Source organism: Mustelus asterias, chromosome 13 (genome assembly GCF_964213995.1).
Source record: "Mustelus asterias chromosome 13, sMusAst1.hap1.1, whole genome shotgun sequence".
NCBI classification, from domain to species: domain Eukaryota; kingdom Metazoa; phylum Chordata; class Chondrichthyes; order Carcharhiniformes; family Triakidae; genus Mustelus; species Mustelus asterias.
This window is the reverse complement of record NC_135813.1, coordinates 69,437,185-69,454,467: the sequence shown is the minus strand read 5'-3', so window position 1 is coordinate 69,454,467 and position 17,283 is coordinate 69,437,185. Positions and strand designations below refer to the sequence as shown.

General features: G+C 42.2%; 1 protein-coding gene across 1 annotated transcript in view; it reads left to right on the top strand.

The window, feature by feature from the left end:
* The window catches only part of ksr2 (kinase suppressor of ras 2), a 389,906-nt gene that overhangs the window by 226,420 nt on the left and 146,203 nt on the right, over nucleotides 1-17,283 (top strand). Inside the window, exon 6 of the mRNA XM_078226092.1 lies at nucleotides 12,949-13,018. Within this exon, the coding sequence (XP_078082218.1) occupies nucleotides 12,949-13,018 (70 nt within the window). The remainder of the gene's footprint in view (nucleotides 1-12,948; nucleotides 13,019-17,283) is intronic.

Genomic DNA, 17,283 nt, shown 5'->3' with positions numbered 1-17,283 from the left:
CCTAATCAACCCACATTTTTCTTTGTGACTATTAGTTTTATCCTGAATAATTGTTTCTAGAAGCTATTACTGATGCTAAACTAACTGTCCTATAATTACTGGGGCTATCCTTACAACCTTTTTTGAACAAGGGTGTAACATTTGCATTTCTCCAGTCCTCTGGCATCACCCCTGAGTCCAGAGAAGACTGGAAGATTATGGCCAAAGACACTGAATTTTCCATTTTCACTTCCTTCACTGTCTTTGGATGCATCTGTTCCTGGTGCCTTGTCAACTTTCAGAATCTATTCAACACTTCCTCCTTATCAATTTTGAACCCTTTTAGGGACAGAATTTCCTCAACCGTCACCATGTACTGGGGAGCATCTACCTTCTTGGTAAAGAGAAATGCAAAGAATTAATTTAATACTTCAGCCATGCTGCCCTCTAGCTCCCTAATCGGCCCTACCTTTTTTTTAACCACCCTTTCACTATTTATATGCCTTTGGGTTTCTCCTTTATGTTTTCCATTAGTCTTTTCTCAAAATCCCTTTTCACTTTTCTAATGTGCTTTTTCACTTCCCGTCTGAACCTCCTGTACTCCTCTTAGTTCTCAATTGTATTTTCTACCTGACACCTGTCATAAGCACATTTCATCGTCCTTATCTTAATTTCTATCTCCCGGTATCCACCTGATCAAATCCCCTCAGGATCTTCAATAAGATCGTCTCATTCTTTAAACTCGAATGAGTAGGCCAAGCCTGTTCAACCTTTCTTCTTAAGGTTAAGCCCCTCATCACAGGAATGAGTTGAGTGAACCTTCTCTGAACCACTTCCAATGCAATTATATCATTTCTTCAAATAAGGGGACCAGGACTACATGCAGTACTCCGGATCCTTTCTTTTGTTTTCGATGCTTCTAGAGACAATCCGAAGAATTCTGTTCATAGTTTAATGACCAATCTTCTTTCTGCTTCTGCTGCCAGTTCAATCCAATTGCACTCTAGTTACCCTCTTCGTTTAATTTAATTTATTTATTAGTATCACAAGTAGGCTTACATTAACACTGCAATGAAGTTACTGTGAAAATCTCTTAGTTGCCAAACTCTGGCGCCTGTTCGGGTACACTGAGGGAGAATTTAGCACCTAATCAGCACATCTTTCAGACTGTGAGAGGAAACCGGAGCACCCGGAGGAAACCCATGCAGGCACGGGGAGAATGTGCGGATTCCGCACAGATAGTGACCCAACCTGGGTTCCTGGCGCTGTGAGGCAGCAGTGCCAACCATGTGCCATCTCTTTGCATACTGATTAGGAGGCTCTGACTGTATGACAATTAGTGTAGTCAACAAAAGATCGTTTTGGGTGACAAAGTCTCCAAACAGAAAGATAAAATCAATATTACAAGTGGGGCACCATTAATATAATAAACAAATAAAAGGCTAAAATAAATAGCGTGCCTAATTGAGCAACAGAAACAAAACAATTAAATAAATATGTGTCTCCATATTACATGTTTTCCCCAATTATGTACTTTGTGCCTAAAATGTGTAAAAGTACATTACAGGCCAGTTCAAATCTGACATTATATGAAGTGCAAAACAGACCAGTTTCCTTCAACACACTGCTGGGGGTTAGACTGGTCTGTTGATGAACTGTTTCGGGAAGATCGCCCGAAGGTCGAAACGCACAACCCACTGACCTGAAGCTAGTATTTCAGAGTTTCTCTGTCAAGCCTGCCCTGCAGGGTCTGGAAGATCCCACACATTGTTAGCCCTGGATTCAGTTCCCAGTGGTCTTGTGACTTCTGAGGGGTAGTTGCAAACAGGTATTGTGGGAGGAATGGATTTGAAGCATGTTTATGAAGGACACATTCAATAAGAAATCAAAACAGAGACTAGTGACTACCCGGGAGTCATTAATTGGTAAGTGATCTGATCAAAGGGCTCAAAGATGTGCGGGTTTGGTCGATTGGCCATGCTAAAATTGCCCCTTAGTGTCCAGAGATGCGTAGGTTAGAGGGATTAGCGGGTAAATATGTAGGGATATGGGGGTAGGGCCTTTGGTGGGATTGCGGTCGGTGCAGACGCGATGGGCCAAATGGCCTCTTTCTGCACTGTAGGGTTTCTATGATTCTATGAAATGACTTCACAAACCACAAGAGCAAAGCATGAGCCGTTTGTAACCGCTAACTGAACTTACGGCTAAAAGTTACATTTTTTAATAAGTGAAGCTTCATGTTTTATTTCTATTTCACTTATTCTTCGGTCAGTTATTGCCTAGTCATGAACAGCTGTTAGCATCATGTGCCCAGTGTTCATTTACAAGGGCAGCAATTCACTTTGCTGCAGATTATCAAGAATGCTACCAGATTTATCACTTTGAAGTAATATATTTAATATAATTGTCTTGCTGGAATACCACACCTGGGCAACAACACATTGTGCCATTTAATGGTGAGACATAGTTTCAGTTCATTCACTCTGACCAGCAACTTGTGTCAGCTACAAAGTCAAGGGGAGGCACCAAAGAGAAGGGAGATCTTTCCCCTGGAGGCTTCAGATGCTTTTTTTTGTCCTATCAAGAGTTCACCAGATGTAGTTAATGTTTACTGGAGAGGTGATAGCTCCAGATGGCTTCTGTTACTTACACATCATAATTCTGCATTTCAAATCAGGCATGCCTTTTGCCTACAAACATAGTGCCAAAATTCAGGGTAAAAAGGCACTAACAATATGTCTCTGTCCCAACCATGTAAAAGCAACATAAAGATAATGGATTCATCCTGAGAACAGCCACATGCATCCTGACTTGGAACAACTAAATCGCCATTCCTTCACTGTCGTTGGGTCAAAATCCAGGAACTGCCTTCCAAACAGCACTGTGGGTGTATCTACCCCATATGGATTGCAGTAGTTCAGGAAGGAGGCACCACCACCTTCTCAAGGGCAATTGGGGATGGACAACAAAAATGTGACTTCCATATCCCATTAAAGAGATTTTAAAAAAACACAAGCTCCAAAATTTCCTCCATGTTAGTCTTGATGAAACGGTAAACTCAAATACAAAAAAGACATCTTTGGATTAAGTTAATGCACAAGAAAGAAAATAGCAGAAATCTCTATTCTGCTCTACCATTTCTAGCGACCATTGTTATTTTGCGGTAATATGGATATTAAGTGGTGGCTTCCTGCTATTGGTCAATTTTTGGTCAAAGAACCCCACAAAATATCCACCCAAGTATACTTTCAGAGTGGCCCTGTACCTATATATAAACTATACAGCTTAGTGTTGGCATGAAGATAACATTGCCGCAGCCACACATCAATTCTAAAGCGAGGGGGCTTTGGGAACTCTTTATTATATGGAATGTGGTTTGAATACTCACATTACTGACTTGTACTCTTCATTCCTGATACTGATCGAATCAGAATTCAAGGATAACTAGAAGTTACCTGCATAAGTACAGAAACCTCATGTTATTAAAATCAATCTCTTTTGCTTAAACACTGTCCTGTCACCTCTGCATTTGAACCTGGTCGTGGCCATCATTGCAAGAGGACTTGAGTGCAAGAGCAAGGATGTCTTACTACAGCTGCACAGGGCCTTAGTGAGAATACACCTGGAGTATTTGTGTGCATTGTGGTCTCCTTATCTAAAAAAGGATATATTTGCTATTGAGGGAATACAGCAAAGCTTCACCAGACTGATTCCTGAGATGGCAGGATTGTCATATGAGGAGAGATTGGGTTGTCTGGGTCTGTATTAACTGGAATTTAGAAGAATGAGAGGGGATCTTATTGAAATATACAAACTTCTGACAGGGCTAGACAGTCTGGCTGCAGGGATGTTGTTTCCTCTGACTGGAAGGTCTAGAACAAAGGTTCACAGTCTCAGGATAGGGGGTAGACCATTTAGGACTGCGATGAGGAGAAACATCTTCACTCAGAGGGTGGTGAAACTGTGGAATTCTTTACCAACCGCACAGGGCTGTGGAAGCCAAATCACTGAATATATTTCAGAAGGAAATCGATTTCTAGATTCTAAAGGTGTCAATAAGCATGGGGAGAATGCTGGAATATGGAGTTGAGGTAGAGGATCAGCCATGATCATGTTCAGTGGCGGAGGAGGCTTGAAGAGCAAATAGCCCACTCCTGTTCTTATTTCTATGCTTCTCTGTTTAAACTCAATAAGGTTAAAGTCCCTTCCTGCTGACTGTGAGGTTCTTCGGTTAAATGAACTGGATTGGTGCATCCAGTTTTTAATGGGTGTGGGCTTACTACTCAGCACAAATTGTACTGCAGCTTTTACTTGAAGGTGCTGATTAGCATGTGTTTCTATTGGGAAAATGTTCCATAAATTTGGGTTCAAATTCTTTTGTAACACTTGGCATGAGGTACAACACAGGCAATTTTCAACTACGATCGAAAACAGATACAAAATTGGCAGATCAAAAACACCACTTGGTCATTGATGGGAGCCTAAAATCTTAGTCCCAATGAGACCCTTATTCCTCATTGCTATTATCACGTATTACCTTGCCAGCAGAAGGCCTCAGGTGCCAAATGGTATTCTGCTGTATCCCACCAGTTCTCCAATCTTCAATGAGGGGATGCGATCCAAGTGGTATCTTTTTTAGGCTGCTATATCTCAAGTGGTCCCCCTTTGAGGGCTACTGATTAATTCACTCGGTTTCTTCAACAATCTGTGTGGTTATATCTGAAAATTACCTGTTGCTGCTCACGCCAGTGGGAAACGTTCCTTTTTGTTCTATGTTATTCTTAGTTATCGAACATTTTCCTATCATTCTTGTGTGCTTATATGTGTGTGTGTGTATGTAGTTGTGTCCACCACCCCACAGGTGGTGGGTGTTTGGAATTCGCTGACTGGTTTAGTGGTTGAAACAGAAACCCTCAATATATTTAAAGGTACCTGGATCTGCACCCACTGTGCTGTAACCAGCAAGACCAGCTACTAGAAGGTGGGATTAGAATGGGCAGCTAGTTTTTTATTTTTTTATTTGGCTGGTGCAGACATGATGGGCTGAATGGCCTCTTTGTGCGCCATAACCTTTCAACGGTTCTATGGGTTTGAATGTATGAATAAATAATGAACAGTATTTTCCAAACATTCCCGCCGGCAGGATCTTCTGGTCCTACAAACGTCGACTCCCTGCTGTGGGTTTCCTGGCAGCGAAGGGTGGAAATAGCAGGAAACCTTGTTGATAGTGGCAGGACCGATAGACCCCACTGTCGGCCAATGGCGGGGCACCACCACCGCCTCAAAACATGGGGGGAGTGGGATGACTTTTGATTTAACCCAAAAGAGAGTTTGCTGTGAGTCACTTTAAAATTGACTTCACAAGCAGAGAGTTTGGGGAAACACACCACAGTCGATTTCAAAAATCAAAGCACCTCTGCTTACGGATGGAGAGACAAATAAGAGAGTTCAGATTACCAGTCTCCCTGTCTGTAACACAACATGAAAGTTCCTTTTCAGACTACACGATGCTACAACTTTTCCTCTGGGCAGGAAGGCCTGGCACTCAATCTGGTCAATTTGCTTTAGGGAAGACTAGAGGCATCTTGCAAAACAGATGTCAATTAACCCTTCAGACAGTCAGCTAATACAGTAGTTTTAGCTTCACACGACAGCTAGGAAGACAGGAAAGGGGAGGAAGAAAAGGGGAACCCTGGCGTGCACTTTAAATTGTGCTTTGCCAAATGGAAAATGTAGCCCTTCATGTTTTGCTTTCAAGATCTTTATTTTTCCATCCCTTTGATTAAAACATCACCTAATTAAGAAGAAAATGCAAAATATGCATGCTGGATTGTCACTTTGTGTTATATTAGCTTATTATAAAGCTGTTGAAGTATCACTTAGTCCCTAGCGGTGATCCTTAGATGGGATTTGTAATTATCAGATCAATTTAAACAGAAGGTGGGGAAGTGTTTACAATTTTTCTCACTGTTACAATGATTGATAAAAAAGTAAGAAATTCAAACGGTAGTTGAGAGTTTTATTTTGTTGTGTCCTGTGTGAATTTGATCCATTACATCTATGCACATGCTCAAATAGAGATAACCAAAAAGTACAACCTCACGTTGATGCCAATTTCATTGTCACCTTAGATTTGATATTCTTGGGAAAATTCAGGGGCCATTGATATTGCTTATCAATTGTATCGGGTAAGAACTGCAGTGTACATATTTTGCCAATGCAAAGAAAAGTAGCTTGAGGACATGCATAAAACTACCTAAAATTATATATGGGATTACAAGAACACTGAGAACAGATGAGAATTAAATATAATAGTGTGAGCATCAATAAGATAATTAGTATACTAAACTTCTTAAATTTGAAAGCTCATTTTGTTATTCCAGTGGGAACTCAGCAACATTTGCAAATAAGTCGTCATGATGGTTAGCTAGTTGATGATTGACTCGTATCGATGGGAAAAGCAATGGTAATCTGGAGAAATGTTTCTTTGGTTAGTTGTCAGAAGCACAATAAATGTAGGCCAGGATTATCTCAAAACAAAACTACTAATTTCCCTATGGGCAGGAAAACGGGAGTATTTCCAGTCTTTTTTTTGGGCATACTTACCAGAACAAATCTCCGGCACCCTGAGCGTGATTCACTCTGAAAAGCGGTAGGCAGGGTCTAGTCTCGCCCGAAAGACCAGCAGCATAGTGTTGAGTGGGCCACTGCGCATGCGTTGATCTGTCAGTGCAGAGATCGGCGCATGTGCAGTAGCTCCTCCATCGCCGGCCTCCCAATCGCTGGCCTCCAATCACTGGTTTTCCCCGGAATGCCCTTGATCGCAGGCCAGGCCAGAATTTTCCCCACCCCCGCCACCGATGACCAGGCCCTTGGCATTGCCCAGCAAGCAGTGCCAAGGTGCCCAGTGGGCAATGCCAGTTTGCTCCTGGTGCTGCCAGTCTGACACTGCCCCAGGGGCAACCCCTTGCCCCCAACCACATGAGAGGGCCTCAATGGCCTCTGTCCCCACCAGCAGGGTGAGGACGCCTGTTCCCCATTAGTGGGGAGTAGCTTTCAACTCCATTGGTGGGAACCACTCCTGGCAGAGGACGCTAGCGGGCTCGCTAATCATATGGAAATGTCAATTTCAATGGCATTTCCATGTGAGGATCAGCTCGCACCAATTTCCAGCCCAGAGCTGATTGCGCTATAAAAAAGCATCGCACTTGGGAGAAATACCTCCTGCTCGAGCAGCGCAGTGGGCCGGGAGAATCCCGGCCATAATGTCTGAACAGAATTGCATGGAAGATTAAAAAAAAGTGAACAGGGTATAATTCTCACTGAATATTAATCGTTCAGCTTCACAGTAAAAGAGCAATAAATTAATCCTTCATTGACCAAGGATGAATTTCAGTTGGGAAGGGGTGGTGATTATGGTCTCTGACTGTCAAATGTAACCTTGGTAGAAGACCTCTGTCTGCAATTGTCGCAGTAACAATTGAGAGGGAGAACACCTCATGAAATTTTAACCCCACCCTTTTCGACCTAACTTCTTGAAATTATTGTAACATCGTATTCTGTAAACCTCTAATAATAAATGTGCAGCTTTTAAAAAAATTAATTCTTGGGATGTGGGCTTTGCTGGCTAGGCCAGCATTTGTTATCCATCCTTAGTTGCCGTTGAAAAGGTGGTGGTGAGCTGCCTTTTGGAACCACTGCACTCCATGTGGTATAGGTAAACTCACAGTGGTGTTAAATGGCGAGTTCTGTGATTTTGACCCAGCAACCTTGAAAGGACAATGGTTTGTGAATCAGAAGCCAATTAAGTGGGCTGCTTTTGGCCTGAATGGTGCCGAGCTTCTTGAGGGTTGTTGGAGCTGCATTCAGCCAAGCAAATGGAGAATTTCCAATCACACCACTGAGTTGTGCCTTATGGATGGCTGAAATGCCTTGCGGTGTCAAAATGTGAGTTACTTGCAACAGGAGATTCAGTCTTTGACCTGGTCTTGTTGCCACAGTTTTCATATGGCTGGTCCAGTGAAGTTTTTGATCAATTGGTAACACCCAGAATGTTGATATTTGGGGAGTCGGAGATAGTAATGTTACCGATTGTCGAGGGGCAATGGTTAGAATCTCTTTTGTTGGAGATGGTTATTTCCCAGCACCATGTGGTGCGAACGTTACTTGCCAGTTGTCAGCCCAAGCCTGGATACTGTCCAGGTACTGCTGTATTTGGACATGGACTGCTTAATTATCTGAGAAGTCGCAAATAGTGCTGAATATTGTGCAATCATCAGCGAACATTCCCACTTCTGACTTTATGATGGAAGGAAAGTAATTGATGGAGCAACAGAAATTGTTTAGGCTTGGGCAGTACCCTGAGGAACTCCTGAAACTGAGATGATTGACTTCCAACAACTACATACAGTTTCCTTTGTGCTAGTTATGACTCCAACCAGTGGAGAGTTTTCCCCCTGATTCCCATTGGCTCCAGTTTTGCGAGGGCTCCTTGATTTAAAACTCAGTCAAATGCTGCTTTGATGGCAAGGGCACTTCCCCCCCTCCCTCAAATCTCTAGAGTTCAGCTCTTTTGTCCATGTTTGAATCAAGGTTGTAATGAGGTCAGGAGCTGCTTGGCCCTGGCAGAGCCCAAGCTGAGTGTCAGTGAGCAGGTTATTGCTAAGAAAGTACCGCTTGGTAGCACCGCTGATGACCCCTTTTATCACTTTATTGAATATCAAAAGTAGACTGATGGGGCGGTATTACCTGGATTGGATTTGTCCTGTTTTTTATGTACAGGGCATACCTGGTAAATTTTATGCATTGCTGGGTAGATACCAATGTTGTAGCTGTACTGGAACAACTTGGCTAGGGGCACAGCAAGTTTTGGAGCACAAGTCTGCAGTACTATTGCCGGAATATTGTCAGGGACCATAGCCTTTACATTATCCAGTGCCTTCAAGCCGTTTCTTGATATCAGATGGAGGGAATCTAATTGAAGCCTGGCAACTAGATTGAATAAACTGGGATTAGATCCTATTCTAATCAGAGCCCTAACCCCCGTGTAAGGGATTGGACCAGTCTTGGAATTGCCCCAACTCTCCCTGTGGTGGGGATTGGACCTTTTATGGAATTGGACCTACCCAGTCCCAAGATGCCGCTCAGTTCAGCTGATTTTTGGCAAGGAACCCGAATAGGCTGAATACGCACACAACATGCACATCACATGGAGAAACCCCCGAACTAGAGAATTCCTGATGTCCTGTCCATGTACCGGATCTCACCCCATCCCCGTTTCCATCAGTGCCCTTCGGCAGTAAAAGCTCCCTCCCTGGTACTTGGTTATCATGCTGCAGGTCTGAATGCACTTTTGACAGATTTCTCGTGATTAAATCAATATTTCTCATAAGCAGCAGCTGTTCTAGTGTGAATTTTGGGGCTCATCAGATTAAACTTTCATATGACAGGAAGAAGGATTTTTTATATCCAGTGGTTAACACTGCTGCCTCACTGTGTCAGGGACCCGAGTTCAATTCCGGCCTCGGGTCACTGTCTGTGTGGAGTTTGCACATTATCCCCATGTCTGCGTGTGTTTCCTCCAGGTGCTCCAGTTTCCTCCCACAAGTCCAAAGATGTGTGGGTTAGGCTGATTGGCCATGCTAAATTGACACTAATGTCAGGGGATTAGCATGGTAAATATGTGGGGTTACAGGATTAGGGCCTGGGTGGGATTGTGGTTGGTGCAGACTCAATGGGCCAAATGGCCTCCTGCACTGTAGGGATTCTATGATTTAAAATTGGAAATGGTACAAAAATCAACAGTGATGAAGATTGTTTCATCATGTTTCATTAATCCATTCACTGGGTTAGACCCCATTAATTGGCTAATATGAACATTGGATTATGAATAGTGGGTGAGGTTCTCCGGCCATGCTCACCCCAAACCCGGAGAATCCCGCCCCAGGTCAGTAGACATTTGCCTGGTCCACCACCTCCACCATACCACCCCCCTCCCCCCCGCCCCCCCACTCGCTACAATTCCCGTGGTGGGCGGGACAGGAGAATCCCCCACAGTATCTTATTTTAAGGCAGAGACAAAATCTGAAGCTAGCTTTTTGAATAATATGTATTTTTTATCCTCATTAGAATAGTCAAGCACACAGACATGTTAATCACCGACAGGGTGCTATCATTGTATTTCTGTGCAGTGGAGAGATACAAGTTACTTCACTTATAATTGTTCAGATTCAATGTAGCATTATTTAACAATTATTAAAGATCTTAGTGAAGCTAATGATCCAAGGAAGCAATTTGGTGGGGTGCTGCTTGATTTATTTGTTGTAATGTTCATAAAACTACAAGGAGCATAATGTTCCAAAAGTTTACTGAATTAACTTTATGAAGGGTTTTCCCCTGGGTTCCCTGGCAGAATAATTCTCTTACAGCCTCTGCAATAATATTCATCATAATAAGTTTGAACCCTGCATTTTTTTTAAAAAGTGCGATGGTTGTCCTTCTGATAAATAGTCAAGTAGATTTAATGATCAAACACAAGTTTGAAGAGCTCCTGGCAGTATGCTCATGAAAAGATGAGATATTGGTCTAAATGTTTTGATCACATCTGCCCATTTTTCGGGTATAGATCGTTACTCTGAAGCTCTGCCGACTGAAACGTCATACATACATTTGAAGGGACAGAGAATGCTGGTATGAAAGGTGCCTGAAGCAGGAAGGAACTTCATTTGAACATTAAAATCAGTTTTGCCCATTATTCTGAATACAACATCCAGCCAGCGCATGGAGAACTCTCAATTGATATTAGAGTGTGGTAAATATATGAAAGTTAGTTTAAAGAATATGAGAAAGTTCAGTCAAGTGTTCTTAAGACATTAGTTGACCAATTTTCTCAGTGTTCCCTTTGCTCTTTTTCTAACATTTAAAATTAATCCTGAGAAAAAGCATTCAGAGATTAATCCTGATTGCCATTGAGAAGGTGGTGGTGAAGCTTCCTCTAAGTCGCTGTGCTCTGTGGTGTAGATGCTCCCACAGTGTTGTTGGGTATGAACTCAGGATTTTGACTCATTGACGATGTTGTCCAAGTTCAAGCGCGACTTGGAGGTGATGATGGTGTTCCCATGCGCACTTGCCTTCCAGGCAGTCGAGGTCCTTAGTTTGAGAAATTATGTCAAAGAATCTGTGGCCAGTTGTTAAAGTGCTTCCTGTAGGTAGCTGTGCGCTGCTGGCAGAAGGAATGAATGTTTGAGGTGGTGAATGGGCTATCAACATTATCCTAGATGGTGTCATGTTTTGTGAATGTTGTTGCAGATGCACTTATCCACTAAACCTCTGGCATGCCTTGGTGAAATTTTGTTTTATCACCAGGACCGTTATGTTTTCTGGAGAGAATCCCCTTTATTTGAGATTTTTAGTGGAAGAAGAGAATAATCAATGGAGGGATGTCGAGTCAATCTAACTGCTTTACATCCATTCTGTACCAACTGTTGGTACCCTCACACCCACATCTACAGACTGACACTATTTTGACAAAGGGTTACTGCATGAGAAAATTCCTTTTCCCAAAACAAACTGGACAGCAGACCAGATGACACCATTAAGATAGATACATGTTTGGTCATTGCTAATGCTGGATGCTGTCTCAGAAGCTTTCTGGCTGCAGTGTATTGCTTAAAAGAAAACCAGTGAGACCTTGACAAAATGCAACAGCATGCTGAAGTTGAGCACAATGGTGGTGATGCGAAGGAAGAGCGAAGAAAGTTGAATTTTCAAGTATTTGATCATTTGTGAGCAGTTTTGTCTCTATTTAGCTTTCTTGCTCTTTGCTTCTTCACTCAAGTTGTTTCTTGAAGCTAATTTTGTTCCTGCAGCCTTTTGAGCTTTGATGCTTTGAGTTTGTTTGCAATTATGTAAGAAGCAAAACTGAAGCATTTATTCCGCTTGGAGCAGTAATAAACTCAAGTACATATTACAGGCAGCAAAACACTTCAGTTGAAGAATTTCAAATACATCCCAGTGAGCCACATCCACTTCATATTCTCACATAAATAACATGTATTAGTAAAGTTTGAAAGTTTGGAGAGACTTTCACTGTCAGGGTGAAAATAGATCCAATTATGGATCTTAATTGCCCTTAATAAAACAGATGGAAGTATCACCACGTTCACCAACAGAACTAACAAACCCCTTCAACTCACACTCCAGCGCATTAAGTCTGAGCTGATACTTGGCAGTATAAGTATTGCAGGTGGGGCTTTTTAATGCCACTTATGGGGTGTCAGTAGTGTTATGTTTGAACATTTGTAAGGTACAAAAATAATAGACAAAAGTGGAATTTAAACAATAATATGGACTACCTGAAAGTTTACACAATATTGATCAAGGATATAAATTCAAACAATGTGATTATTTGTTCTGCTAAAACAGTGATGGTGGCATGGTGGTAATGTTGCTGGATTAGTAATCCAGAGGCCTTCGGCGAATGCCTGAGGTACATGGGTTCAAATTCTACCACAACAGCTGGTGAAATTTAAATTCCATTTTTAAAAAAAGTCTAGAATTGAAAAACTAGTGACCATGCAACTATAATTAATCGTCATAAAAACCCACCTAATTCACTAATGTCCTTTTCTTAAGGGAAAGATATTTATCATCCTCACATGGCTTACATGTAACTCCAGATCCACAACAGTGTGTTTGCCTATCAACAGCCCTATGAAATGGCTTTGTAAGCCACAAGGGTAATTAGGGATGGGCAACAAATACTGGCCTCGTCAGTGCTGCCCAGAAGTAATTTTAAAAAATAAGATTGTTGAACAAATTAAAGTTAAAAGTATACTTCCTCAAATGCTTCATTGATTTAATTTTGAAATGAATACGACTAAAATATTGCTGTTGCTGTGTTTTGTGTGTAGAATTTTAGAGCCACTGGCCGATTATCTCATTTGCCTTTGTCTTTTCTCCCTTCATTAGATACATTGTCAGTGCCTCGATGGTCCCCACAGATTCCTCGCAGAGATCTGGGGAATTCAATAAAACACAGGTATGCTATAGTGCATGATGTGATAAGAATGCCACTCCCATTAGATAACCTTGTCATCAACAGGCCTTAACACAGGTATAGCAGCAATAGTTGCAGTGGCAAACCAGTAAAACTAAGCATTAGAGCTTTACATTATTCCTTAGTTATTAAACAGTGAAAAGAAAATAGACTGTGAACCGCAAGCAGTCTTTGAATGGCATCAAAATATGCTACACCAAAGGGAATCCACAAGTGGTAACAATCTGCTGAACTTTCACAAATGAGTGAATAAAGCTGATGAATCTTGAGCACTGAATACAAGTAGTTAAAGGAACTTTACATGATCAAATTCACCAGATTATATTTGACTTGAAGATACTTTCCACTTTATTTTTGTCTCATTTTCTCCCTCTGTCTCTATCTCATTCTGTTTCACCACATTTGGTCTATCTCTCTCTCTCTCTCTCTAAAATTAATTCTGTCTTCTTTGAACTTTCTTTTCCTCTAATTCCCTTCTCTCTGTTGCAGATTTGCTCTCTCTCCATTTCTTTTATCTTGCGTTTTCTGTTTGTTTGTTATTCATGTTGACTTTCTCTTTCTTTCACTCCTCATTTCAAAGTGCAGGCCATGGTGCCTGTTCTCCCTGATGGATCTTAACTCAATCCTAGAACACCATCTACGGCAGTAACCGGGTGTTCAATTCCCAGCTTGGGTCACTGTCTGTGTGGAATTTGCACATTCTCCCCGTGTCTACATGGGTTTCCTCCGGGTGCTCCGGTTTCCTCCCACAAATCCAAAGATGTGCGGGTTAGGTACATTAGCCATGCTAAATTCTCCCTCAGTGTACCCGAACAGGTGCCGGAGTGTGGCAACTAGGGGATTTTCACAGTAACCTCATAACAGTGTGAATGCAAGCCAACTTGTGACTAATAAATAAACTTTAAAAACTTTAAACTTTTACATCCATGTCCCGCATTAGCCATCTTTATCACCTCTGAGCTATGTTTCTAGCTAGTGATACTTCACCTAACCTAAAGGAAACATTCTATAAATAAATAAATTCTATAAGAGGAAATATATATTTGACCTGAATTCTGAAGCAGTTAGACTACAGTAGTAACCAAAATGATGAGTCGTTACTGCAGCTTGGGGCACCAGTGGTAGTGATTTTATCAGTAAGCCAGGATCAAGCTGTCCTCTCACCAGGGACAGGAAAACCTTTCAAAGAACAAATATCTCATTGGCCAGGATTTTTCAGATGGTGGGGATTTCCGCTCCTCATTTGGGAAGAAGTCCTGCCTCAGAGAGCTGCTGACCAAACTGATTGGCTGACAGTTCTCTAGCCCCAGCAGCACCAGAGGTTGCAGTGAGCAGAACGATCTCCAGAGTCTAAGGCCTCCATGTCCTGGTAAGTATGGGAATCTCAGGGTGGGAAGGTGAGGTGAGGCCCGGGGGCATGGGCACAGGAGTTGGAGGTTTTGGTGGAGAGGCCGAGGGCCAAAGTACCCACAGGGGTCATACCTTTTTGGTAGGCACTCAATGTTGAAAGGCAACTGTTGATGGAGGCACCACACCACCTCCCACTTGTCCGAGGCTTGAGTGAAATTACTTTTCAGGCTTCCCCTGTGTCCCAGAATCCCTCCTGCCATCCTGAAAATTGAGGCTGAGTGAGAAATGGCCCTTAAAGGGTCATTAATTGACCACGTAAGTGCTCATTTGGGGAATGGGCAGGTAGGACAGCCGAGGCCCTGCATGTCCCATTTAAAATTGCAGAGAGATTGGGGTGGGCGAGAGTGGAGAAGAAAGTGGTAAGGCCATCGACTAATTTTATGGCTACCCCTGCCTACAAACCTGGGGAATGTAAAATTCTACCCATAATGTTTCACAAATCCTTCAACCACTGCCCAAATCAATCCACTTCAAACTCAGTCAAGATGTTAAGAGCTGGTGACTCATTTCTTTTGGTAAAAGGATAGGTTTAGGTTTTGAAACATACTTCAAGTTCAGAATTTTGTTTTCTAGAAATACGCCTTGACACTTGCTGCACACTTAAGAGCAGACAGTAATCCTCTGAAGTGTAATTCTCTCACAATGTTGAATAAAGCTATTTCTGACTTTGCAGACCTTATGGAACATCAGCCAAAAAAATGATTAGCTTACCCATGTTGTTTGGGGAAAAAAGGCTTAATTTTCAATTTTTATCTTAAATTATTTGGAAGAAAAGGTATTTTCTTCAATAAAATAGAGGTTTCACCTTTTTAGGTTTATAATGGGTCAGTACATTTGCTGTTGAACTCTTAACTTATAACACATTAAGCCATCGGTCATTCTTCTAGTGACGAGATAAATGGAAAAACCTTAATGTTACCTCAGTTCTGTCAAACAACATTACTCATGTTTTGTTAGCTCCTGACCTCCCATAAGATCTGTAATAAAGTTTTGCATTAACTTGGTAAATTTATTGAACTTCCATTTACTTGAACGTAAAGGTCATTCTTAAAAAGTTTGAGTTTCTTAATGTGCTTTCTTTTGTTTCACTTTTTATTCTTTTGTAAATACTTTACAGCAATGCATGAGGAATGAATGTTGTAAATGCATTGGGTTAAATTGTTTAATGTTTGTTTTCCTCATATCTCCTGCTATGTTGGTAATGCTTGCCATGATGAACTTCTACAGCCAGCATTGGCCCTCTAATACTTTAAATACTTTGATGATGAGTCTTATTTCTGACTCATGTTGGGCTATTTAAGATTGGTAGTACAGCTGACATCCAGGCAAGACCATGAATTTAAATTTCCAGTCCATGGATAATCCTGAGATGCAGTCTTGGTACTTGCAGGATGTTGGGGATTGAAGCACTCCACTTGGGTGCCTGCCAGATGGCCAATTATCTCAATTAAAGATAATTGCACCCTATGCACCCTCACCTGTTGGAATTCTGTTGGTGTATGGAGGTGCTGCCATCATTTGTAGGGCCTGCCAAGTAAACCCTCCACCCTCCCAGTGGGTTTGCAGTGTTGGGGCTCATTTATGGCCATAGACAGATTCACGGCAGTCATTGCCGCTCCCATGGCTACGGCACCACCGCTGGAAGATGCATCCCCAAACCCCCTTCCAAAATTGCTGCCTGTCTGTCCCGGCATAGCAATAAAAAATCATTCCTCCTCATTGAGGACTCCTCAGCATAGAGGTATCATCCTCAATTGGATGGCATCCCAGCTGGCTCCTAATTGGCTGCATCTGGCAAAATGCCAGCCAGGGTCTCGCCATCTGCCAGTATTGGCTTTGGATCTGGCTTTCTATCTGGTGGTGTGAATATCTTATGAGAAAATCCAGCCCATTATTTCTTTTGATGAGATATGTACACATTGTTTCAATTTTAATTTGGGTTGCAGTCAGTGTGACAGGCAAGGGGTGCAGTATAAGGGAAAAGATCACAAGCTGAGATCGAGAGACATTTTAGATCGAAAGACAATCTTTATAATGCAAACACAAATCGATGACAGGAATCCCTGGGAACAGGAATTTGTGATGTGGAGATGCCGGCGTTGGACTGGGGTAAGCACAGTAAGAATTTGGCCAGCAGGCAACTGCAGGTGGAGATCCACAGGAATGATCCTGGACATGAGACTCATGGCGATGGAGGGATCTGGGGATGGATTCCCCATCAATGAGTGGTGGAGGGGGGTTATGGAATCTGGGGCATGGATGGCCCAGGGTTTACTTCTGCTCCTCTTGGCCCCCAAGAAACCTTAAAGAAAGCTCAATTCACGGGGCCTCCATTGGCCAATGTATGCCCAGCAGGTTTGGCCTGGCAAAGAAACCAATACTACTCCCACACACAGGCATGTATTCAAATGACAAACCTGACCTTGATGTTGTCATAACAAAGACATTAAAGAGAACCTCACTGGCGTAGGAAAAGTGTGCTCGTTGCCTGCAATTTTGATTTGGATTCAGTCAAATTGGAAGTGAACTGCGTTCTAACTCTCCAACTACTTGGTTTCCACCAAGAGATGAGTACTTAAGGGTGGGGCCTATAGAATTACAGGCAGTTTGTGTTAGTTATCATTGCACAGGTTATACAGGCCCTGTATTTAAAGTCCCTGTTATCTCTATTCAGAGAGTCGGTTTCTGTCAGCCATTGAGCTCACAGCAATGTGGGTCTGTTTTAAAATACAACTAACAGTTGACGGTGAGCCTGTTACAGAAACTCTCTTGAAAAATACCTCTGATGTTGTCCTTAATGAGAGCTGTTCCATGATTAGTGGGAGGAATGGACTTGG